Raw genomic sequence first — 23733 nt, forward strand, 5'->3', positions numbered from 1 at the left:
ATCGCAAAAAACGCTAGCAAGCTTGGCACGCTGGGAATAATTAATCGTGTTCCATGATTCCGTGCACGACATGGGATTTCGAAGCTTTGGAATCATCATCTCCAATCATGTAAAGCTGAAATATTCTATACCAACTTCGAAAACTAGTGAAAATATTTGTTTGCAAGGGCTTCATCGGCTCTGGAACGAACACAATGAGAGGTTTATACCCGCTTAGTATCCGTCCCCAAACGTAGCCCCTACCAGATCAAGAACCGCTTAATAACCGTACCCGGATTCCTATGATACCTCAAGCGCGGGCAGAACTCTTAGTTCCAAGCCGACATATTTGGTGACGATTCCCTAATCCTACCGAACATTCGAACGGTGTTCGCACGCACCATGGTATCATAGGATTCCGGGTACGGTTATCACAGGGTTCTCTCTCATCTGCTTGGCTCTCTCCTTGTGCTGTGTGTGTCTTGGCGTTCTCGCTCCGTTGCTCTCGCGTCTGTGTACAAATCTATCGGGGCAAGTTTAGTGTGGTTTGAGGAAGGCTGTGTTTATCGCAATTTAGAGGAAGACGTCGTAGACGATCGGAGGACCGTGCAAGGCACTCCAGGTCGGCAGCCATGATGGAAATGGAAGAAGGCGAGGAGGTGAAACCGGTGAAGAAGGAGGCTACTACGCCCGCTACGTCGGGTGCCGGAGGAGGAGGAGGCGGGGGTGGATGGGGCTGGGGAGCCTGGAAATCTTCCGCTTTCTCCGTCTTGAACGAGATCCAGCAGGCAGCGGCCGAGGCTGCTGAAGAGATTCAGAGAAATGTGAGTGAGAAGATTCTGTTTTTATTTTCCAATCCGTGGGGGAGGAGAAATGCTGTGGTGATGGTAGGGTGAGGTTTTCTTTGAGTTGTTAGAGTGAGAGTTTGTGTCGACGTTGTGACAGCTGGTGTGGTAATTGGTTGTTGTGTGATCGTAGCTTGAGTATGTGCAAGAGGCAGCAAGAATTTGCTGCGCAGTGTTGAGAGTTGATTTTAATTACACGGTGCTGGTTTTCTCCTGGCGCACTCTGCCCTTGTTCTTATAAGGGTGCGGCCTTATTTTATTTTATTTTGTTTTTGTTTCGTTGATGTTTTTACGTTGTTTCGTTGAAGGTTAGGTTCAAACCCTCGTCTCATGTGTCTCGGAACGGAAAGTGTACTGCCGAGTACTCTTTCATGATTTCTGTGCGGCACTTACCACAATATCGGGTAATGTTTTAGAAGTAGAATAGTTTTGGGGAGATAACAACGTTGAGTGGAAAACACTCCAATCTTATGATCCCTATAATTAGGGAGTTTGATATGAGAATTCGTCGCTTGATGTTCTCTGGCCATTTAGAGGTGTGATTGTACCTTTAGGGTCTTATCATACTCACTTGGTGCGATGTTTTGTGTCATCGCTCATGAACGTTCAAGGGAGAATCCTACATTACTTGGAACTGCTAAATAGCCACTCATGTGCTGCAAAGAGCTTCTATTGACCTTAGATCTTACAGAGTCAAAGCTTATTCGTTTACTCTATGCTGGTTTTGGACGATTCGATTTTCGTAGCCTTTGATTTTTGTCCCTAACCAGTTTGTGTGTTGATTTTAGCGCATTAAATATAATATATTCTTTTGGTTGCTTGGTAACGAGGTGCTGAACCATGCCAAAAAAATACTTGGCGTGTTTGAAAGCCCCGTTGAAATAAATATTGTTTCACATCTTATTGATGTTGATCTGCATTGGTTTAAGTTGCTACATACATTTTTCCAAATGTTCAAGTATATGCTCTGTGTAACTTTTCTGCGCTACCCCTCTGTTACGAAATTTATATATAGCTCTGGTTAGATGCCGTTTTTTTTGTTAAAAAAGTCCTGTAGGGAATTCTGATCATCATCAATACATGTACTTGTCATTGTAGGCAGCAGCAGCTAAGGAACTTGCAGCGAAAGGTATTGCAGACCTTCAGCATACTGTAACGGATGCAGTGCAGGTGGTGGATGATGAGGAGGTGGATGCTCTGAAGGATGAGAACAAGGAGTTAGAGAGTGCTGACCCTAAGGAAAGCAGTGAGGAAGATGCTCGACGCAAAGCTGCCTTAACGAAATTGGAGAATGCGAGTCAAGACTCTTTCCTTGGACAGGTTTGGCAGCATTAGGCCATGAACTTTAATGGAACTTCCTGTTTTCAGCTGCTTTTGCATTAGAATACTTCTCAATCTGTTGAATTTGGGAAACATGGGGTCCAATACTCATGATTTTGGGTTCGGTTGTGCCTAATGCAGGGTCTAAAAGTACTGGATGACTCGGTTGATAACCTGACTACGGGTGCATGGCAAGCGCTAGGAAATGCATGGAAAGAAAGTGTCAATCTGGTGCACAAGTAAGCATCTATACTTTGCTTCTGTTCGAAGACTTGAAACTCGAAATGATGGCTACTGCAAGCTAACTTCTGCCTCTGACTTTTGCATGCTACCGTAAGAAGTGTAAGTTCACTGACTAGTTGGCAGTATTAAAGTTGAGACGTGTTTGGAACCAGGTTGGAGAATACGACCTTACACCAAGGCGGAGTTCTTCCACCAAATCTCCTCCAGGTGGGAATTGGGCGCTTGTCCAGTCTACATTTGTCTAATCTAATGGCAGTATGTTTCACATTACAATCCACCAGTGTTAACAAACACAAATGCGTGGATGTACTAACTTGTAGCATGATTCTGTGCGTCATCAGCATGACTGTGTTCTTTGCATCCAAATTACTAATTGTCGACTAACTATTCATGACCTGTCGATTTTAGAGTGGCAAAGAACTTACAGTGAAGGGCATACGCGCCTTGGAGTATGTTGGTAGGGAGACTCTGGACATTTTGGCTTCTGAAACTGGGTTTGAACTTGAGACTGACGAGAAGGATTCCGAAGAAAAGGTCCCTGGAGTAGTGGAGAACTATACAGAGGACGTTACTTTTGACCGCTGCTTTTATATATATGGTGGACCAGAACATTTGCAGGTTGATGTCTTCCATCCATACTTATATTTTCTGATGAAAAAGTTTGTTCTAAAATTGAGTACTTGAAGTGGATTTTGGACTCATTCTGAAAGGATTCTTGAGGACATGGTCTCGATTTAAACTTCGTCCCTTTGAATCATATCCAGTTGTACACTGATATATCTTGTTCTGAGCTTCAAAGTTTTTCCTAACATGAGCTAGGACATTGTCAGGAGCTGGAGGAGTTATCCAATCATTATACTTTACTGTGTAACCGAGCCAAAGCAAAGCTATCAGGCGAGGAAAGAGCCGCTTTTGAGTCGCAGTTGAAGCAACTCCAACAAGCATTATCATTTAATGGGGACATAGAGACAGAATCACCAGACTCTGGCAAGGGCAAGAAAGTCGCTGGTGCTGCTCACAACGGAAGTGAAATTAAGGCTCTTCGTGAGTCAAGTGTCAGCCAAGCTGCAGAGATGGCCACTGGGTAATTGCACATAATCTGATGTCTTAAGCCATGTTTTTGTAAGAGTTAACGGTATGCAATCTACTCGTGCCTGCCTCCACATATGTCCTAAGCTTGGTTGCACTGTTGCAGTTTTGCAGCAACACTCAGCGGGTTGGCAAAGTTAGAGGTCGTGCAGAAAACAAATGACCGGCTAGAAGCAATCAAGGCAGATAGTATTCATGTAAGCCGGAAACTTAGCCTTCTGCACTCTCCGCTTATCAAATTGAGTCTGTCTTAACCCTGACATGGATTCTGCATGCGTTGAAATTTTCTTTTTTTTGGCTCCCTAACAAGTTCTCTACTTGTTATTTTCAGAGCATTAACTTGTAATGATCTTATTTGTAGAACGTATAATGAGGTGTAGCCTTCGTTCATCGATGTGAAACCATTTACTAACAATGGTAATGGGTCTGGATTAATACAGAGACTCTCAGAGCTGTGCACGCTATGCATTGGGCATTTGCTAATGCTTGGGAAACTAGTTCTTACTCGAGAGAAAGAGGAAGAGGGCATGGAATGGCCTGATGACTGTGTGGCTAGGGGCCAGTTGATTGCGGCAAGAGCGCAGGCTATGATAGCGGACATAGAGGCTGTGTCTGACAGCTTTGCCACAGGTATGTCATAACTCTCGATACTTCTTTTTAAAGTTTGTAATAGTCAATCACATAATTGAAGAATTTTTTTTAAGTGTTATTGTATTACTAGATGACGTGTGTCCTGATAGAATTTTGCAATTTCGTCTGTTCCACTTGGAGGTCAGTTGCCTCACAACTACTAACCAATTTGTGTTTGCAGCTGTTGGAGATGTAACAGCCGCATTTCAAGATGCTATGAAGAGTGAGATCCACATCACCAAGGAAGGTGAGGAAGAAGATGTAAGACTAGGGTTGCAGAAAGGAGGCTCTACTGAGGTTCGAGCCCAAGCTTTGAACAGTGACGTACAAGAAGTTGCAAGTATTGCGGTTGAGAAAGTCCATGATGGCCTCCAGTTTCTCACATATGTAGTTCTCTCCACTTGCCTCAAAAAGTAAATTGCAGGTGGAACCTCTACCTCAGCAACTCTTTGTCCGTGTATTATTCTTTATCAATTCAAGGGAATTGAATTAAAATCAAGTGCACAGAACTGGGTATTATTGTAGGATTGTGCCATTTACTTTTTAACCTTTCTCCTGTTTTTTTAAACAGCTGTATGTTACAAACTCCTGTCCTCTGTAATTATGTTAATTCAATTGGTCATTGTGCCTTATGCTGTAGTAAATCGCCCTTGATGCTGTGCCTTGGTTCATTTCTGGTTTTGAAGTTTGCGACAGAGGATTCTTAAATGAACCAGACCACCCGAGTTTCCGTAGTGTGGTAAATTGCAGTGATTATGTCTATTGCCAATGGCAAGAGGGAGAAATGAATATGGCGAAATGAATGGAAACAACACTCTAGAAGTTTGTATGTTATGTTGGTTACGAAGCAACAATGCAAGCATTGGTGGCAGCGAAGCATGTGATTTCTCAGCTGAACTGGAGTGAAAGTGGCTCAACTAACACCCCTCTGCCGTTTTGAGTCTGCTACCTGTATGTAAGAAACTTGTGCTAAGCTTTAGTATTTAATCTGACAGAGGTAGTGTATTCTTCACGTCTCAAGACGTCAGCCAACGTATATGTGGTTTTGTGTGTGGCTGGGCTCTGAACCAAAAGGTACAGATTTTCAGGTGGGTAGTGGTGGGTTCTAAACTTATTTAGTATCGACCGATAAGAAGCAGGAATGTTCGTTATGTTGCCCTTTGGGTTTCTAACGGAGCCCATTGTTAATGCCATCCGGCACCAACCTGCAATGATCTCAAAACCTTTTGTGCCGACCTGAACAGTGTTAAATTGTTCCCTAATCATTAAGACTTCATGATGGTAGCGGAAAAACTCACTTGTACCCCTAAATGACTGCATGCTATGGATGGAAGCTTAGTGCGGTTTCCCTTATTTTGGTTTATCCCAATTAACCATGCTATTCCAACGTTTTAATTTTGTAGGTTGGGGCACCGCTGTCTGATATATCCTAGCATGAGCATGAACCAATAAGCCATGAAATAAATAAACTTCTGTTGAGGTTATTTCAACTCATGCAAATCTATATTTTGAAGTATTCCAGTCTTAGAGTATTGCCACACATGATTTTTCTGAATAGTAAGATACCTTTAAATATATGCTTTGCTAACTTAAAAGGCTAAGGTACTTTTAAAAAGTAATGCTAGTCTTTCCTTTTTATTGTTTTAACAATTCAGGAATCAGCTGTTTGGAGACATTTAATTATGAAATGTTAGAGCCATGATTTTATTTTCCACTCACCTTAAAAAGTGATAAAGATTTTGAGTCACATTTTGGATAGTCAAGTAAAAGACATGTCTTCTAATAAATAAACAATAACTAATAAACATGAGTTACAAATACTCAAATCATTAAATACATGTACATAAAACATGATCTCATCATGTATATATGTGTGTGTATATATATATAGATGTATACTCATAAAAATTAGGCAAGGTTGAATGCCAAAGTTGTATTATGCAAAAATAAATAAATAAATAAATACAAGATTTTTTACTTTTTAGAATGAAATAAAAATTTGAAAACTTATGTAATCCTAGTTGTACCTAATATCCTTAATCTGCACAAGCCACTAGTAGTATCAACCAGTAATTTGATATTATGCTCATGTTTTTGCAATGCAATACATGGATGGTATGACAAGCATACTTCTTGGATGTGCTCATATGAGCTCTCTCTTTGCAAGCTTCAAAATTCACCACACAAAATAACACCATGTAATAAAAAATTGCTCCCCAACACTCAGAAGACTTAAGACATTGTACCACTTACTACTCATTTGTGAAAACCTTGACTTGTAAGTCTTCTTCACAATCCATGGAAGTTGCAATAATCACAGTGAAGAAATCATTTGTAGAAATTATAGCAGCAACATTGTAGTCCAACATGTAGAAATAAGCATATTATCATAATAATAATAATAATAATCATAATCCTATGGAAGAATGGTTGGGTCTGTGTTCACATGATGGAGAAAGTTGGTTGTTGCAATTGGACTCTAAAAGATATGGAAACAGTCCAAATGGTGTTCATTAAAATGAATATTCTAAGACATCAACCTTCACCTTTAAAACATGGAACATGGAAACCAAATTAAAGCTAAAATGGAAATTCGTGGCTCGTCACTAAGAGCCCAATTATGCCACGATTGCTGCTGACTCAGCGCGGCATGAAGGGCAAATCGAAGAGACAACACCCCCCCACTCATCGAGGGGTCAAATCCAAGTCCCCTAAACTTATTGAGCCCTGGGATGGAACCACCTTGTGATCCCTTCACCACCCCCTATTGAGGCCGCAAACCCCCGAAGGGGCCCGGAAACCTCCGCGAAATTCTTCTGATGCAAAGTCAATGACAAGTCAATGCCATCAGCTTCCTTCCTTGGGATTCCCTGGAGCTCCCTCACCAAAGTCAAACCCAGTTTGCCCTGTATTTGTGTTGTCCAGCTCGCTAGATTATATATTATCTGACGATTTGCATGGATGAATGATTGCGTTCATCCATATAATCTCATTCTTGAACTTATAGCAAATACATTCACTTCAAAGTTTTTTTTACTAAAAAAAATAAAAATGAAATAGGTTCAGATATATAAGACTGAATTTAAAGAAAAATACACAATTATAATAGTCTAGTGGAGTTCATTTATCATGGTGGATCAGTGTTGAGTTCATGCATGCATGTAGCAAACTTTTGCACAAGTATAACAAAAGTTCATGCTTTTAACAATTTTTGCAATTAACTACACCTAAAATAAGACAAGGACCTAGTACTTACAACTGCATCCTTAACAGTGATGCCTTGATGCATCTATGAATACAACATGCAAAATAGTTTTTGAACAAGTTTCTTAAAGCTTTAGTTAAAACATCTGTGCACTTTTGAAAACATCACTTTTGATATGCATATTAAATGGTAAAAATGTTCTCACTTAAAGCTACTACAATATAATGCTGGGTTTAGAAAACACACAAAGAGTCTGATTTGAATAAAAAATTCCCTAGGGTATGGGTAAGAAATGTATGTATTGAAGGGAAAATATAATATAATATAATATAATAAATTGTAGAATAAACACACCTGCAAACCTACCCACCATCCCCCATATTAAATTCTAGGGTTATCAACATTCTTATGCTCATTGCATTGTGATACTCTAACCAAATTCTTGGGTTTGGTACCACATTTGCAAACCCTAAGGTTCAGGACATGATTCAAAACTACTTATTATACATGCATGTTATTGATAATAATAATAATAATGATGATAAAAAGTGGTGATAATTGTTTAGAATGGTGGTGTAAGAGAGGGAAAGATTGTTGGTCATGGGTCAAATTAGACTAGTTAAAATATTGTTGGCTTGGCTTCAAAGGAGGAAATTGTGCAGTGTTGAGATTATTTAGGTCCAATTTCAATGCATAACCTTTAATGTATATGCACTTTAATTAAGTTGTGATTTATTATATGTAATATATGTTTTATTTATTGTGGTGGATGTTAGAGAGCCCTCAAATACTATGCTCTGAAATTGAACAACTGGTGTTTTATTTTGTTTGTAAATTGAAGCACTGATAAACTAAACCACATTGATTAAACACATTCTGGAGACATGCAGAAATCTTATTTTTGTATCACAATCAGAATTTCATTTCAGTTTGCTTTATTTCCCCTTATTGTATGATCTCTCTAGAACTTTACAGTGGATTATCATGTTTTATGAGTATTACATGTGCAATTTGACATGTATATATAATTGCTCTTTCTGGCTATTTTTATGTAATGAAATGAAATTTATCAATGTATCAAAATGGGTCACTGAACATTAAAGCCAAAGAATATTTTAGCTCTGTTCTTCAAATTGATTATTATAATGTTAAAACACTTTGTGGACTTTCAATATTATGCTATTCAAAGAAACAAACAAACAAACAAATAAATGGTTACATTAGTGCGGATTACTTTTGAATTGCATAAAGTACTAGCTAGTAATTAATCAATTATGATTTTTTATTTAAATGTTTTAGAACAACCAAGCAATATGTACAAACTTACAGGTACATGCACACATAGCAACGAAATATTATAAAAATTGAAAGTAAAATCTTACCATTATTATATGACGTTTCAGAAACAATTATTAATATTTCATTCGTGGGACTTTTATATATTTAAAAATAAACTGTGATTATCAAGTTTGTTAGGAAATAATGGATCTCCAGGTTTAAGAAAAAACATATTATATTTTAATAAGAAATAAAGACATGGAATGACTACTATCAATCAATCAACCTCTCTCTATATATGTAACACTTTAAAGTAAAGAATGCTTTTATGTAATTCATATGTTTTTTGTTTGCCCTCCAAGAGTAATTCAACAATTCATGATCTTGGATTAAACACATTATTGTGCTACTTACTGACAATGAAAGACTATCAAAACTTCAATTACTTCTTGTACATACATTTTTATTCTTGCATAAGCATTTTAGAATCTGACATATTATTTACACTCATGAATAATTTTGACTAATTCTGGAATTTCAATGAGCTATGTTGCAAAATAGAATCGAATTGCAGAGTAAAATGTAAAGCACTAACCATTTGAAAACTTTAATTTGATTTTTACCCAGTTTGTTTGATTTATATGTTATTCCTTTGAACTGAGAAAAACAAAAATTGTGTACTAAAATCAACAAGTTATGGCTATTGTCTGCATGGAACATGTTTGAGTTCATGGATATCTAGTATATGTCTTCCAAATGATGTGAACATTCTCCCATGTGACATGAGTGTGAATTTCAGTACCACAGGTTGTAAAAGAATAAACACATGATGAACCTAAAAACTCAACCATGAAAATCAAAACGTTTAAAAACCTTAAGTTTATTTATTTATTAATAAAGAAGAAGAAAAGAAGAAAGAAAAAAACATTTGTAACAGCAGACCAGGTTGACTTGTGACATTAATCCAAATCATATATATATATATATATATATATAATTTTTAAAGAAAAGATAAAAGAAATACACCACCAATAAATATTCCTGAGTTTCAACTCATATCAATCAAACAAAGAGTTCCACCATCACTGCAAACACACATCATTAAGTAAATCATCAAACATAAATATTTTAAACCACCAACACCACAACGGCACATTCACATTTATACAAGTTTATTGGTGCACAAACCAAACATATAAAGACATAAAAAAGCCTTCTCATTAGCCAAACATGGATGAACAAGAAAAATGGATGAATGTTGCTGTGCACAACCACATGAATTTTTGTTAGTAAAAAAAAAAAAAAAACAAAAAAACAAAACAAGGAGGAATGTTAAATACACCCATGCTTTTACTAAATTTACCCGTTCATCCTAACCATCAAAAAAAAAAAAAAAAAAAAAAAAAAACCTCTAGTGTCATTTCTCCACAAGTGGATGCAAAACCAATAAAAACCAACCACATTCGTCATAATTACCATACTCTTCATCATGGATAGGTTGATTTAATAAAAACTTGGGTCTATTTAACATTCCACCCAAAAAAACAACCCCACCAGCAAACACATTATTTTCAATAGATCCATCCCCTGAACAAAAGTTCACTCAAATAGATATAAATGGAACCATGTTTTATAAAACCGAACTAAATATATACTATACGATATACGAAGAGTCAAAAGCGTAGCATACGGCCATGGGCTGTCACAGTGGAGGAATCTGAAGGAAAGGGGTAGAATGGTGCACAGTGCTGTTGAGGCACTGACTGACTGGGATCGGGATCAAGAAGAAGAAGAAGAAGAAGCAACACTGGTCTCGATTCCGGTTTAGGTCAACCACACACATCCCAGCAGCTGACGAGCTCAACTGCATCATCATCCTCAACGAAATTCAGCCCCGCACGCGGAACCCGGTGTTTCCGTCGTCGGGATCTCGATGATTTCGGCTGGTAGAAGCTGTTCACGAAGTCGGTCAGGACAGTTAGGTGTCCATTAGGAAGTGGAGGGAGGAGAGCTGGTAGTGAGAATTTCTCGGATTGTCTCGCCCTTCGTTGCGTTGTTTGCCGTCAAACGCCATGGCCACTGTCGACTCGTTTAGGCTCTTGCTGTGGCCACAACAAAGTTTGTGAGATGTGCGACTCCCTTGTCGTAGCAGCGACAGCTTTTGAAGCTCTCGGAGTTTGAATTTTGTTATTATTTTTATTCGCTCGCGGAATAGGCTTGATGCAAAAGTAAGTGACTATTCTGTCACTTGCCTCGGTGCTCAACTTCGTTGCAAAAAAAGACTTAAATAAGAGACGCCGACCTCTAAATAAAATTGCTATAGATGAGAAAACACATGATTGGCACCATAGCCCATATATGACAAGCACGACAAGGACGTAGCGTGATAGATCTGGAATTTGGTGGAGACACAAGAGCAGCATATGTAGTCAATTCGCCGAGGTTGGTGTGCAAAGGAGTAACGCAATGATGGGAGGAGAGGAGTAGGGTTTGGGCGTAGACGGGGAGGAAGGGGGGGTGCCTGGTTGTGGATGTCGTTGTGGTTAGGTTGAGGTGGATGAGGGTGGCAGCTGGACTGGGTTCGGGAAGCGGAAGCCCGTGGGCGCCGTGGACGAAGACGGTTTGAAGAGGCGTTCGGGGGGAGACGGATGCTGGTGGAAGTAGGAGACGGATCCATGGCAGAAGACTCAGTGGAGGCCCTGCTTGGGCTGTGCGAGAAGCTTGATTTGGACGAACAGGTGAAGGAAAAGGAAGGAGAATCAGAGGGTGCGGTGGAGCCCGGAGCGGCGGACAGCAATGGGCACTTGACGGGAGAAGAGGCTGCAAGAATTGGAGTGGAAGGTGCGGCGGCAATTGAGCCGGTGCCAGAAGTGGATGGAGCAGCAGATGCGTCGGAGGGCTCTCGCCCGCCGGCGCAAATAAAGAGTTGGAGTGATTTCAATGCAGTGTGTGCGCATACGTTCGGGGAGCAGCAGTCGTTCGGGTCGTTCTCAGACTTTCTTGCAAACCAGCCGGATTTGCCACCTCAAAGTTCCGGTCCGGTGGAAATGGCGTCGGATGTCGATTTTTTCGAATGGGGAGGCATGGGATCCGAACTCTTGGCTGAGGGAGGAATGGGCTTCAAGACGTCTCAGCCCGAGCCGCCCGCCGTAGCAGTAGTTGAGGAGGCATTGCCCGAAATTGATGAGCGGCCACCGGAGACTGGTGCAACAACGACACATGAAGAGGTCGCACCACCGCAAGCGCCAGCGGAGCAGGATTTTGGAATTGGGCAGGAAGTGCAAACGTGGTCGGAGCTTCCAGCGGAGGAAGGGCAAGCTGCGGTGGCGGATGCTGGCATCGAGGATCCCTATCCAGGATGGTATTACGACTATCAAGCGTGCGAGTGGCGGCAGGTTGAGGGCTACGGCGCAGTTGCAGCTGTTACAGAGTATGCAGGTTATGACGGAGGCTATGTAGAACATCATCACTTGCAGGGTATTCCGGAGGCAAATGTTTTTCAGCCGGAGGAAAGCCAGACTCCCGTGCCGGAGGATGGAACCGTGGCAGGCGAGGTGGATTTGGGGCAGTCTCAATCTTGGGGCACGCAGTCTGCCGCAACCCAAACAGTGGCAGACGAGTATCCGGGGTGGAAATGGGACTACGTCGCGCAGGCGTGGGTTCAAGTACCGGATTATAACGAGGCTTGGACGAGTAGTTCGACTACTCAATCTCAGGATCACATTGGGCAGCAATCCTGGTATGGACAACCCGAGCAGCTGTCCCAAACTTACAGTGAGAAGCCGGTAGCTTCTAACGAGCAGCAGCAGGCCCAGGGGTTTTCAGGGTATGGAAACGATGGTGCAAACGTTATGGGCAATGGGCACGCATCGCAAAGTGCGAATCCAGTGAGCACTGGGCCGGTGTATGCGAAGGAGACGAGACAGTGGGAGGGTGATCTAGCACACAACAGTGCGGCAGGAGGTGGGGCGTCGAGCTTCTATTCTCCGCAGATGAATGGAGAGCAGGGTTGGGGAGCACCTGCCTTCAGCCAGCCGGAGCAGTTCGTTAGCCAGAGTTTGCCATCGGTTCCATACGCGTCTTCGTACAATTATGGTGCAGATGGCGGACACAGCGGCTACGCGCAGCAGCCTTGGAACAATCCCTCTCCTTTCGGGCAGTATCAGCAGCAATACACGAATCCTACGGCTTCTCCTCCCAAGAACGTCCAAGAGGCGATGAGGACTTGTGTAGGACGACCGCCTATCTCAGTTTCAGCATTTGGATTTGGAGGGAGGTTTATTTTCATGAAGCACAGGGACCCTGTGACACTTCACACTAGTAACGGTGATCAGGTATGGCATGGGCACGGGAGGAATTTTGAGCAGTTATTGCTGGTGACGTGCTAGCAGCTTGTCATTTCCGGATTGAGTAGTGCAGTCGTCAGCAGGCAGCCTAGAACTTCAGAAACAGCGTGGAATTGTCTCAGAGCAGGTTGACATGAGTAAAGACATGCAGGATGAGTGATGATTTTGAGAGCTGTCTCCATGGAAGAAGCAGGAGAAGAGTTAGGGTTTCGTCCGAAGAGACGTCGCTAGCGGGGGGACTTGGATGCAAGGCTTGTCACCGTTGGAGTCGTCGGTAGGGAGTCCGTAGGGGTTGCACATATGTTTGTGGTAAAGAGTTCATCGGTTGCGTGCCTGTGGTGGTGGGGTTGATCATTCGGGAGTCTGGGATCGGCAAACTGGTATGATATCTGGTGGGTCTGGGGTTTTTAACGTCCGTGATGGGCATTGTGGGTGGAGCAGGCTTTTGCTAGTGGCGAGGCCTGGATGCCGGGTCCTATCCAACTGTCGAGCCTGAAGGGCCACCTTCCTCAGGAACCGACTTTTGCAGGTCCACTTCTGGGCGGTGGAGCTAGCCCCAAAGAACTGATCAAGTGGATTGACGAACGGATGGCTACTCAATCACAATACGATTCTTCGCGGCTTCTGCTGGGAGTGCTGAAGGTGGCATGCCAGCATTATGGGAAGTTGCGGTCTTCTGGCGTGAATTCCGCGAACTCTGCAGTGGTGGGTTACGATGCCATGCCGTGTGTGGTCATACGAGCTGACTTAGCTGGGGATATGCAGTTACCTTGTTGCGTTTGGGATGGTCTAAGTCAAGTGGCGTTGGGTGATCCTGTGGCGTGAGTGATCAAGAGTTCTGAATGTGTTCATTCTTGGGCAAGGACGGTAGCAGTGGGTTATCCACGAGGGCCGAATAGGAAGTGTGTATGTAATTGGAAGTAAGCAGCACGAGGGTATGTATGATGTGGTACGAGTTGCGCAAAGGCTGTTTTAAAGTTTTGGGACTCGGATTTCGAGCTGGATACGTACTGATCGTCACGCCTGAAGTCATTTCTGATCCATCGTCTGGAGGGGACGTTTCAAACGCAGCACTCGCTTAAGTTTGGTGTGTTTGGGGAATGCAGGAAGAAGACGGGCCAGAAGCAGCACTGGCAAAGTTGTTGGCAGGTGCTGGAGGTGAGCAAAGTCCATATGCAGGGATGGTTAATAGGAACCTTGGATTGCGCGGAGTGCCCTCGGAGCAGCAGTTGCAGGTATGTGTTTTGTGGCTGTGAGGGCGTGCTGCATCGTCTGGTACATGTTGTAGTCTCGTTAGCCACGAATTGCGAGCTGTGAGCAGCGGCCATGCCGTGGTGTTACATTTGCTGTGGGGTTTCAGGGGTTGTGTGGTTTTAGTGTTGGCGGCTCAAGTTTTTTGTATTATGGGTCTTCCGTCGGCATGCTCTAACCAAGTGGCCGTTGTCTTGGTGGCGATGCGAAGGCCACAGCAGTGGAGGTGAAGAAGTTTCTGGTGTGTGGAAAGCGAAAGGATGCTTTGAAGTGTGCACAGGAAGGCGAGCTGTGGGGCATTGCCCTGGTCATTGCTCGACAGCTGGGCGAAAAGGTAGATGTCAAAGTTGATATGTGCTGGTGTGAGGAGTTTTACGATGGGTCTGCGTCGTGATCGGTTGGGAGGCGACACCGTACGTAGTCCTGGTTGTGAGTGCGAGTGACTTGTGATAGGTACATGATTGTTGTTGCAGTGTTTTGATAACGTGAGTGAGATGCGTGATGGACATGTATTTGTGTTGACGGATGGCATGTTGTAATGCAGTTCTTCTGTGACACCGTGACAGAGATGGCTCGACGGCAGTTTGTATCCGGGTCCCCTCTACGCACACTGAGCCTTCTTCTTGCCGGTCAGCCTGCGGAGGTGTTTGCAGCGCCCAGCCCGCAATCAGGAAATCCGATGGGTGGAGTAGTAGCTGCCAGCGAACAGAGTGAGGTGTTTATTCATTCATGGATATGGAGATGTCAATTGGTTTTCGTAGCTTTTGTAGGTTTACCTAGCAGCATTCGGTCTCGGATTTGAAGCTCTCTGGAGAAGGTGTTGGTTTCACTCCTCCGGAGAGGTTGTTCCTCGTCTTGAATGGTGGGGGGTGGCAGGTTGGTTCTTTGCGCGATAGTCAGGAACGGACTTCAATGCCCGTTAGTGTATTCCTTTGGCGGACGATGGTGTCTGATTGTGGTTGTTGACCAATGTAGGTCGGACAAGGAGCTATGCTGGACGATTGGCAAGAGAATATTGCCATTATGGCCGCTAATCGCACGCAAGGGGATGAGCGTGTGATGTTACATCTCGGGGACCGACTGTGGGGTGTTCGTGGGGAGGTAGGCGTTTTTTATTTTGTTTTTTATTTTGTTTTTGTTTTTGTTTTTTTTTTTAATGCTTGGATGATGCATGGAGTAAGTGGGATCGAACAAGGACTGCTTGGTCGTAATGCGATGGTTGGTTTGGTATTGCAGGTAGCAGCTGCACATGTGTGTTATTTGATTGCGGATGCAAATTTGGAGTCGTACTCTGGAAATGCAAGGTTGTGCCTGATTGGTGCTGATCATTGCAAGAATCCGCGAACGTTTGTTACCGCAGAGGCTATTCAGGCGAGCATTCTTGTTTCTGGGAATCGAGTAGCCTGGTCTGCGTGCTTTGCGTTGTGTCTTTATGATGTGGATATACATCGAATTGAGGTCTTTTAATATGAACAATAATGTTCACGGAGATGTTTAGTGTCGTCGCGTGGTACTGTTGAGGTAGTTTTCATGTTATTTGGCGCTTTCCTCGTGAATCGTCCGGCACTCCGACCGTTCTGTGTGCGTACTAGTTGGAGAGGTCGTGGGTTTGTGTGAGTGAGTTTTTTCTGACTGCGTGTTTTCTGTTGGACAGAGGACAGAGATTTATGAACACGCGAAAGTATTGGGGAATCCCCAAAGCGTTTTGATATCGTTTCAACCGTACAAGCTTGTTTATGCTGAAATGCTGGTTGAATGTGGGAAGGCTGGGGACTCACTCAAGTATGTGGCGGTTTGATGAGTTGCTATCCTGCGTTACGGTGTATCGTACAGTTGGGCTTTTGTCTGCCAAGTCTGTCAACAGCAGAACCTTGCACAGCAAGAGCTGGAGGGGATGGATAGAGCTGTGGGGATGTTGTGGATGTGGTGTGCAGTTGCGTGCTTGACTGATGTCTTTGAGGATGACACGTGCTTGAGGATTGTGGCATTCAAATTTGTCCGATGTATGTTCGTATGCGTGAGTCGTTGAAACGCTGCAGCAGTAGAGCAGCAGCTGAATAGTTAGAGTTTGTGAGGATTCTCACTGTATGGCGTGGTTGGATCTACAGATACTGTCAAACAGTGTTGAGGACGTTGAAGTCAGCAGGAATGCGGAGTCCGGAGGTGGAAGCATGTAAAGTACTTGCGACAAATATGGAAGAGAGGCTCCGAGTGCATTTGCAGGTATGTTGAATCAGGTTCTGGGCACTTGTGTCATCTGCTTTGTTGATGTGCGTACTGCACGTGCTTAGGAGAGATGGTGCAGTTCGGAGGAGTTGTGTTATCTCCCTGCATTTCCAGGACCGCAAAGTTTCTGCGTCGTTCAAGCGGTTGATGACAAATGGGGCATGCCAAACCTCTAGCAGTCTGAGGATTGTGCGGGCTCCTGATTTTGAGGGCTAGTTCCACGGGTCTTTTGGACAGGAGACATTTTACATTTCATCTGCTGGAGCGTGGCATTTTACATCATAGGGGAGGTTAATGGAGTGGTGAATGCTTTTATTCCGAAGGGAATGCCGTACAACGAACACGGTTTGCGAGGCAATAGTACGACGAGATGGAGACACTGAACGCGTTGGGATATTTGTGCGTGCAGGATGGTCATGGATCGATGTTGGCACGTGGAAAGTTGGTGAATAAAATTAAGGGCACCATGGATTGGGGGATTTCCAAGTTGATTGGAGGCCCTCCTCCAACTGCTCCAGCAACGGATTCGTTTGGGTACAGACCGTTAGACAATGGGGATCATCATGGGGGGCAGAGCTTACGTTCCAGCGGCGGTGGAGGGCAGCGGTCAGGCGCGCAAATGGTGCCATCAGCATCTATCGCGGCCTCCATGGAGCGGCTGCCTCAGGAACCGAATCGCGGTCCAGCTCGCAGCCAGTCCGAGCCAGACTTTGGCAGGAATGCCAAGCAGGTACTTGTTCGCAGGAGGCTTTTGAGTTTTTTGAGAAATAAAAAGGGTTTGTACTTTGGAGCATTTCGTAAGATTCGGTGAATTTTCTACTGGTGCAGCCGATTTAGCACTCGAGTTGATTACAAAAAGAGTTCAGACGTGAAGCTTAGAGGTGAAATTTGGTCGAGTAAACCCACACCCCCGCCCCTCCGGTTTGGAGGTTACGCAGAATGTGCAACGGCGCCAGAATAGGCATGCAGTTGTACATTATCTGAATCCTAGAGATTGCAGTCTGTGGGTTGTGGTTGCATGTGTTTCTGGACCATAGTTGAGATGATTCTGGTCTGTTACGTTTAGTACATGAAATGTTAACAGGAACGTGACAAGTTTAATTGGGTCCGTGCCTTAATAACAACATTGGAAGATGTGTGGGTCTTCTCTAAATCGTCGCGTTACGGAATATTACTGCACTTGTTTAAGATTCCGAGCGCGAAGAAGTTCAATGTTGGACTGCCGTCATTTTCATATGTGCGAGGCACTTGCGTTTTGAAATATTTCGATAACGCATTATTGTGTGGTGCTGAAGCGGTAAACGGGAACGCGGATGCATCAATTTTTTTGTTGAAATAACACGCTCAACAAGTGTCAGAGATAGGAAGTACGTCGTATCGGATCGGATCTAACGCTTTAGGGACGGGAGTTGTAACAACATAAACACCAGCCCAACATGCCACATGGTGGGTGTGTGAGCAAGGCCAGCAGCCTTAGGGTTGTGCGGAAGAGTAGGTCGTAGCGGCGCACGTAGGTTGCGAAGTATTAGGTCCGGTACAACTACTGGATACGAAAAGGAATGGACCACCAACAGGCCCACGTCTTGTCGTCGATTTGCCATTCTGTGTTGGAGAAGTGCTCTCCAAGGATCGCATATTGTGTGGCTGTGCAGTATAACGTGCTGACGGATGTAACGTGTTTGAAAATGTGTTCAGGGAGAGACAGACGGGAATTCCGGAGTATCTCCGAGAGCAAGTGGATTACGTCTGGCTGGACTTGGTCGGTTGGGTAGCAGTTTCCTGCAGAGGGCGACTGGGCTGTGGGGTTCGAACAAGAGAGAGGTGGGGAGGCAAGCCTTGTTCTGTGTTATCTATGTTAGATGGATATGGGCTCCGTAATTTAATTAGTTGTTAATGACTAGCCTGCGATAAGACTGGGTACGAATTTACCCTGTTTGAGCTTGCGGGAGGCAAAGCCGTATGGGTATATGGATATTTGAGGGCCTCATTGCCTGTGGTTCTAAGTGTGATTGTTCGGTAATGTAAAAGAAGAACGCGTGGTCGTGTTTTACAGGCGAAGCTGGGAGATGCTAACAAATTTTACTATGATGAGAAACTGAAGAAGTGGGTGGAAGAAGGAGTGGATCCTACTCCGGATGTTGCACCGCTTCCGCCCCCACCCACGACTTCCAGCTTCATGGGATCCGCTCCCCCTCAAGAAGAAACTCATGCACCGCCCCAAGCTGTAACTTCGAAACCGGGGACGCCGCCCTTGGCACCTACTAGCGGCAATCACTATTCGAATCGTCGGCAAGCTGGCGGCGTTCGGTCCAGGTATGTATGTGTGTGTATGCACACATACACGACACTCGCTTTCTGCATTATAGTTTCATGGTGGCATATTTGTAGATTTGGGGATCCTGATGCCCACTATTGTGCGTGTTATTTTCTGCAAGAACTGGCGATGCAGCGCAGCATGCTGTATCTTGTAATCCGCAGCGATTCTTAACATGTGTTTTTTGTGTACAGGTATGTGGACACTTTCAACAAGGGGGGTTCAACAACTCCCGCGAAATCGGTGATGGGATCTCTGATGCCACCTCTAATGCCAGGGGCGGGTATGATGTCCACGCCCGCCAATATGTTTGTTCCAGGTCCTGCCCCTTCGAGTTCGTTCACTGATAACAACAGTGATGTGGGCGAGAGCGTTGTGGGCAGGTCTTCAAGAAACGGCGATGCAGGCACCAGCCAGGGTCTATTGTCGGACACTGCGAGCTCGAATGCGAATATGGACACAGGCCTAGGCTACCCTCCTACGACATATTCCACGAGTCCTCAGGTGTCAAGCGCAGACAACGGGCTTGCATCTTTGAAGGCAGAAAGTGCCGATTTGAGTTTTCACGGGGGACCTCCTGTGTTTGGAGGTGCCCACACAAGATCGTCGTCATGGGGTGGGTACCCAAGCTCTTTCCAGAATCCGCATACTCCTGGAGAGGAAGATGCGTTTGGAGCTAGCTTTAGTGGTCACGACAGGCTGACTCGGTCGGAACAAATGCCTCATGTGTCGCCCATGTCAGTGGGTCAATCTGGGTATGGTAACTTTTATCTACTCAACGGTAGCGGGGCGAATGCTTCGTTGCCTCTTCCACATCCTTTAGGTGTTCCAAGTGCAGGTGGTGAAAATAGGGATCCCAATAGACAAATGATGGGACAACAATTTAGAGGAAGTCAGTCGGTCGATTCTCTAACTGGAGAGGAAATGCAGGAAGTAGAGCTTTAGGTTGTAGGAGACGAGCTGGCTATGCTCGTGAAGGTTGAGACCTTAATTTAATAATTTTTTTTTTTTTTTTTTTTCTTCTGTATTTTCCAACCATTAGATACTGAAAGTTAATATACATGTGTGCGACACAGCACGCTAGTAGAATCATTCCCTCTGGTAAATCTTGTGGCGATGATACGAATGAGCAAGCGAGAGCGCGATTGCCGAGTGATGTCCTCAACTGGCTGACCGATTGGCTGTGGCTCGGATGGCGACGCTGGCTGTCGAAGATGTTGGCCAATAGCTGGTAATTATCTGGACATTGGTTTTTTTTCGTGAGTGGGTGTGGTTAGCAATGTCAGTGATATGCTAAGTGCAGTATCAATTCCTACTGTTGTTTCGGGTGTCTGATTGCCTGCGTCGAGAGGGGATGCTGAGTTTTTGAAGGCTATGACGTTCGTACTGGATCGTAGATTAGCTCAACAGAAGAGGCCACTTAGCTTGAGAGCGGTTCGGCGTGTAATGTTCTCTCGAGCGTTCCTGGAGGCACTTGCCGAAGCAGGCTCATGTGGAGCGATCTGTGTTTGACTTGGTGCGCTTTGATTAGAAGGACCTGCAAGTTCCAGTCCCTGATGCGAATGGTGGATGCATAGGGAAGCTGCACCTGCTAGTTTTGATTTTTATTATACACATGATAATCGGGAGTTTTCGTTCGTTGTTGTGTGGTGGTTTTGCAGTGGCTGGGCAGGCGGAATGAAGTCTGGTAGAGGGTAGCTGCTCATCGATGGGCGGGGAGATGCGGCTGTTGTTGTTTTGAGCGCAAGCACAGCTGGTGTTTTCTCTTTGTTTTTGTTGCACAGCTTTGAGCAGCTCAAGGGGAAGCACAGTTGTCTGCAATGGCTAATGAATAGGAACTCAGTTGTGTACAAAATTTCAATTGGTAATTCATCAACGACACAGGTTGTGTTTGGCAGCAGTCTCCTACTGATGGCTTCCCACAATCTTGGTCTTATTATTTTTTACTTTTTATTTTTTTTCTGTTGTTTGGTTTCCGAATCAAACTGGATCGATCCGGCAAAATAATATACACGGAGAGTCGGTGACGAGTTTAGTTGTTGCTGTGGTGGTATGATGTTGGCAGGATTAAGCCCTGCTGTGTTATTGCAACAAAGTCCAGAAAGTGTTAGCGTCATGGATTGCATAGCTTTGGCATACCATTTTTGTTACATGTAAATTGTAGATGATATTTTGTTTTGACTTCACATATTGTGAGAGCAGTAGTTTGTGAGTGAATTATGTAAATATGAGATTATTTTTAGTTATCCTGTCCCAAAGAACAAATGGAATTAATTTAGTTATGCTTAGTTGAGTTCAAAAGCTTCAAAAAGTAGCCAATTGTTTTTGTGTTTATCATCTTTGTAAAATCGAAAACATATTTTGTAATTTACAATATCAATAATTGTGTAGTAGTTGCAGTTTGCACAAGATATATAATTTATAAAATCTTGCAATTCAAAGAGAAGGTTCTTCTCATCCACTTATGCAATTTGGAATTTCTTTTCATTTATAAACTCATTAATGAGACTATAATAACAAATACAATATGTTAAAGAATTTAGGAGGATATCTACAATTTGTGAATCTTCAAGGTCTTGCAACTAAAGTCATGTCCTAATAATTTTTAAAGACTAGATTTAAGAGCATCTTCTAGGCTTTTCACATGGTGTTCAAAATTCTTTCCAAAAGTTTACCTTGCTTTTGTTTATTGCCATGTCTCTAAAAATTTACTTTTTCCTACTGCATAAGTAGATATTTTTGACTTTTCAAAAATTGATAATCTTGTGGCAAAAGATTTGGCAAATCACTTATTAGAGCTACATGTAATAATAAAGGCATAATTAGGAAAAAATGCTCAAGAACAACAAATGATTAATATGGATGAGTTTTTTTAAGGAACAATCTTAAGGTATTGTTATTTCATTATAATATCAAAACTATTTGTTTTTATGATAAGTTGGATTATCGTAGACTTATACCATTTTCTATTTGTAAATGGATCAATTTAGTTGCATATTAATTACATCTACTGGAGTTGATAAAGATCCATATCATATTCTATGTGTCTCTTTTTGAGCCATGTAAGACAATAGATATACAAGGAAGAAGACTTATGCCACCTCTTTCTATATAAGTAGACAATAATGAAAGGTTTGAGGTCAAAGAAGTCTTAAATTCAAGGTGGCACCAAAATAAGTTGGAATGTCTTCTACATTGATGCAGACATGATATTAGAAAACACACATGGGAATTAGTAAAAAAATCTTACAAATGTGGCAATGAAGATTGATGGTTTTATTAATTACATCCATCAAAACCAAAATGATGAATCAAGACATGATCAATGCTCTTTGTGGAATTTGTCCCTAAAAGAGGAAAAAATATCATGAAGCTACATAAATTATTTAGTTAAGAAGTGTTAAATAGAAGATAAGTATTAATTAAAATTTAAGTATTAAATAGAGGATAAGTATTAGATAGATGCGGATTTGAATATACACATGTTTTTAATTGATTGGTAGGTTGGAAACTTGGCTATGTTTATCACATATTGACCTCTTATGTTACAAGTTGACTATGTGATATACATGTAGGAAATATGTCCTTCAAATTAGACACTTGTCAGAGGCTTTGTAGAACTCTGCTTCATAGCTCATAATTTGATAGTATATGTAGAGACAAGAGTGAAGCTTTTTTATACTCTTATCAATGCCTTTCTAATCTTTAGTCTTGTCTCAAGAGTCTTTAGTTTTCTTTTTGGCGATAGCTATTCTAGTTTGATATTATACCATCTTTGAGTAATTATCTATTGTTTTATTGTGACACAAAAGTATATTGACCTCATGGTTTTTTGTGATTCATATCCTTAATAGTTAATATAATTCATTTGTCATGCAAATGAAAGAAAATAGTGAGTGTTTTTTTTTTTTTCATCTTTGATGCATATGGTTTCTAGTACATTCATAAAGTCAAACTTCTTTGTTGTTATTCCTTGTTCTAGCTGCCAAGCATTAAGAGCTCCAAAAATTATATATATATATATATATATATATATATGAATACTATATAAAAATTATTTAATTTTATATTTATCATAATGTATATTTATATTAAAACTATAAACTATTATATTAATAAGAAATTTAGCTTAACATTTAATAAAATATTTTAAAAAGTGATATTAAGTAATTTATAATAAAAAATATTATTTTTATAAATATTATTTTTGAAATATTCCAAAAACATAGGTTTTAAAAAGAAAGTGATTACAAAGAAGAAGGATAGAGAAAAAGAGAAGAAATAAAAAGAATAAAGTAAAAAAAGGAAGAAAGAAGAAGATTCTTTAAAGAAGGGTTTTTTTTTTTTTTTTTTTTTTTTTTTCCTCCTCCCTCCCCCTCTTTTCTCCTCCCTCTCCTATCTTCTTTACATCTTGTGTTATAATATCACTCATTCATCTTCTCTCTTTTTTTTTTCCATCAAACTTTCTTTCATTCATAGTACTATTTATTTTTCCACTTTCTCCAATCATGCACATATTTGTGAAATATCTATTTTTTTCTTTTTTGTTTTAGATCTTCATGCTTGTTTGCTTCTTATGCAAGCTTGGCTTTATTAATGCATCACACCAAAATAAATATACAGCATGTATGAAAAAGAAATTGAATTGAAAATAATATTATAACATGATTGTTTAGAAGAAGGTTTGTAAGCAAATCATCTACCTCCACTCTAATCTAATCTATAATATTTATTAATAATTTCAATTTTTTTGCTAATATCTAATTGAACAATGATATTTAGCTTGCAATTCAAATAAATAAAGAATGTAATATATTCTTAGGCATTTTAGCTTCTAAAAATCTTTTTTGTAAGATATAATCAAATCTACATATATTTATCTTCTATCTAACACTTCTTATCTAGATAATTTATATATCTCTGTGATATTATTTCTTCTTCTAAGAACAAGTTCTACAAGGAGCAATGATCACATCTTGATTCTTTATTTTGGTTTTGATGGATGTC

At 42.0% G+C, this 23733-nt stretch overlaps 2 protein-coding genes across 3 annotated transcripts; both read left to right on the plus strand.

Annotated features, from left to right (window-relative positions):
* The first annotated feature begins 377 nt into the window (after window positions 1–377).
* Window positions 378–4736, plus strand: LOC112281891 (uncharacterized). Its single transcript, XM_024518881.3, has 9 exons — window positions 378–803; window positions 1923–2144; window positions 2286–2383; window positions 2540–2594; window positions 2796–3005; window positions 3218–3471; window positions 3583–3673; window positions 3917–4106; window positions 4288–4736. The coding sequence occupies exons 1-9, from the start codon at window positions 612–614 to the stop codon at window positions 4521–4523; spliced, it is 1548 nt and encodes a 515-aa protein (XP_024374649.1). The 5' UTR covers window positions 378–611; the 3' UTR covers window positions 4524–4736.
* A 5598-nt stretch (window positions 4737–10334) lies between these two features.
* Window positions 10335–20672, plus strand: LOC112281261 (protein transport protein SEC16B homolog). 2 transcript variants are annotated; one of them, XM_090249469.1, is made up of 15 exons: window positions 11087–12923; window positions 13377–13640; window positions 14042–14170; window positions 14398–14520; window positions 14731–14901; window positions 15162–15287; window positions 15423–15557; window positions 15841–15968; window positions 16295–16409; window positions 16822–17142; window positions 18108–18233; window positions 18466–18725; window positions 18921–19045; window positions 19110–19957; window positions 20388–20672. In XM_090249469.1, exons 1-14 carry the CDS (start codon window positions 11238–11240, stop codon window positions 19193–19195), a joined length of 3795 nt encoding a protein of 1264 aa, XP_090105595.1. In that variant the 5' UTR covers window positions 11087–11237; the 3' UTR covers window positions 19196–19957; window positions 20388–20672. The 2 variants fall into 2 exon arrangements, with proteins under 2 accessions (XP_024373338.1, XP_090105595.1); XM_024517570.3 differs by having other exon boundaries at window positions 10335–12923; window positions 18921–19957.
* Window positions 20673–23733: the final 3061 nt, after the last annotated feature.

The sequence above is a fragment of the Physcomitrium patens genome, chromosome 4, assembly GCF_059467195.1.
Source record: "Physcomitrium patens ecotype Gransden chromosome 4, ASM5946719v1, whole genome shotgun sequence".
NCBI lineage: Eukaryota > Viridiplantae > Streptophyta > Bryopsida > Funariales > Funariaceae > Physcomitrium > Physcomitrium patens.

What these genes read in the sequence shown, in the direction of transcription:
- LOC112281261 (XM_024517570.3), top strand. Translation starts at nt 11,238, where the DNA reads ATGCTGGTGGAAGTAGGAGACGGATCCATGGCAGAAGACTCAGTGGAG. An exon ending in ACACTAGTAACGGTGATCAG is followed by an intron (nt 12,924 to 13,376) that starts GTATGGCATGGG and finishes TGGGTGGAGCAG; the next exon opens with GCTTTTGCTAGTGGCGAGGC. An exon ending in TGTGGGGTGTTCGTGGGGAG is followed by an intron (nt 15,288 to 15,422) that starts GTAGGCGTTTTT and finishes TTGGTATTGCAG; the next exon opens with GTAGCAGCTGCACATGTGTG.
- LOC112281891 (XM_024518881.3), top strand. Translation starts at nt 612, where the DNA reads ATGATGGAAATGGAAGAAGGCGAGGAGGTGAAACCGGTGAAGAAGGAG. An exon ending in CTGAAGAGATTCAGAGAAAT is followed by an intron (nt 804 to 1,922) that starts GTGAGTGAGAAG and finishes TTGTCATTGTAG; the next exon opens with GCAGCAGCAGCTAAGGAACT. An exon ending in AGTGTCAATCTGGTGCACAA is followed by an intron (nt 2,384 to 2,539) that starts GTAAGCATCTAT and finishes GTTTGGAACCAG; the next exon opens with GTTGGAGAATACGACCTTAC.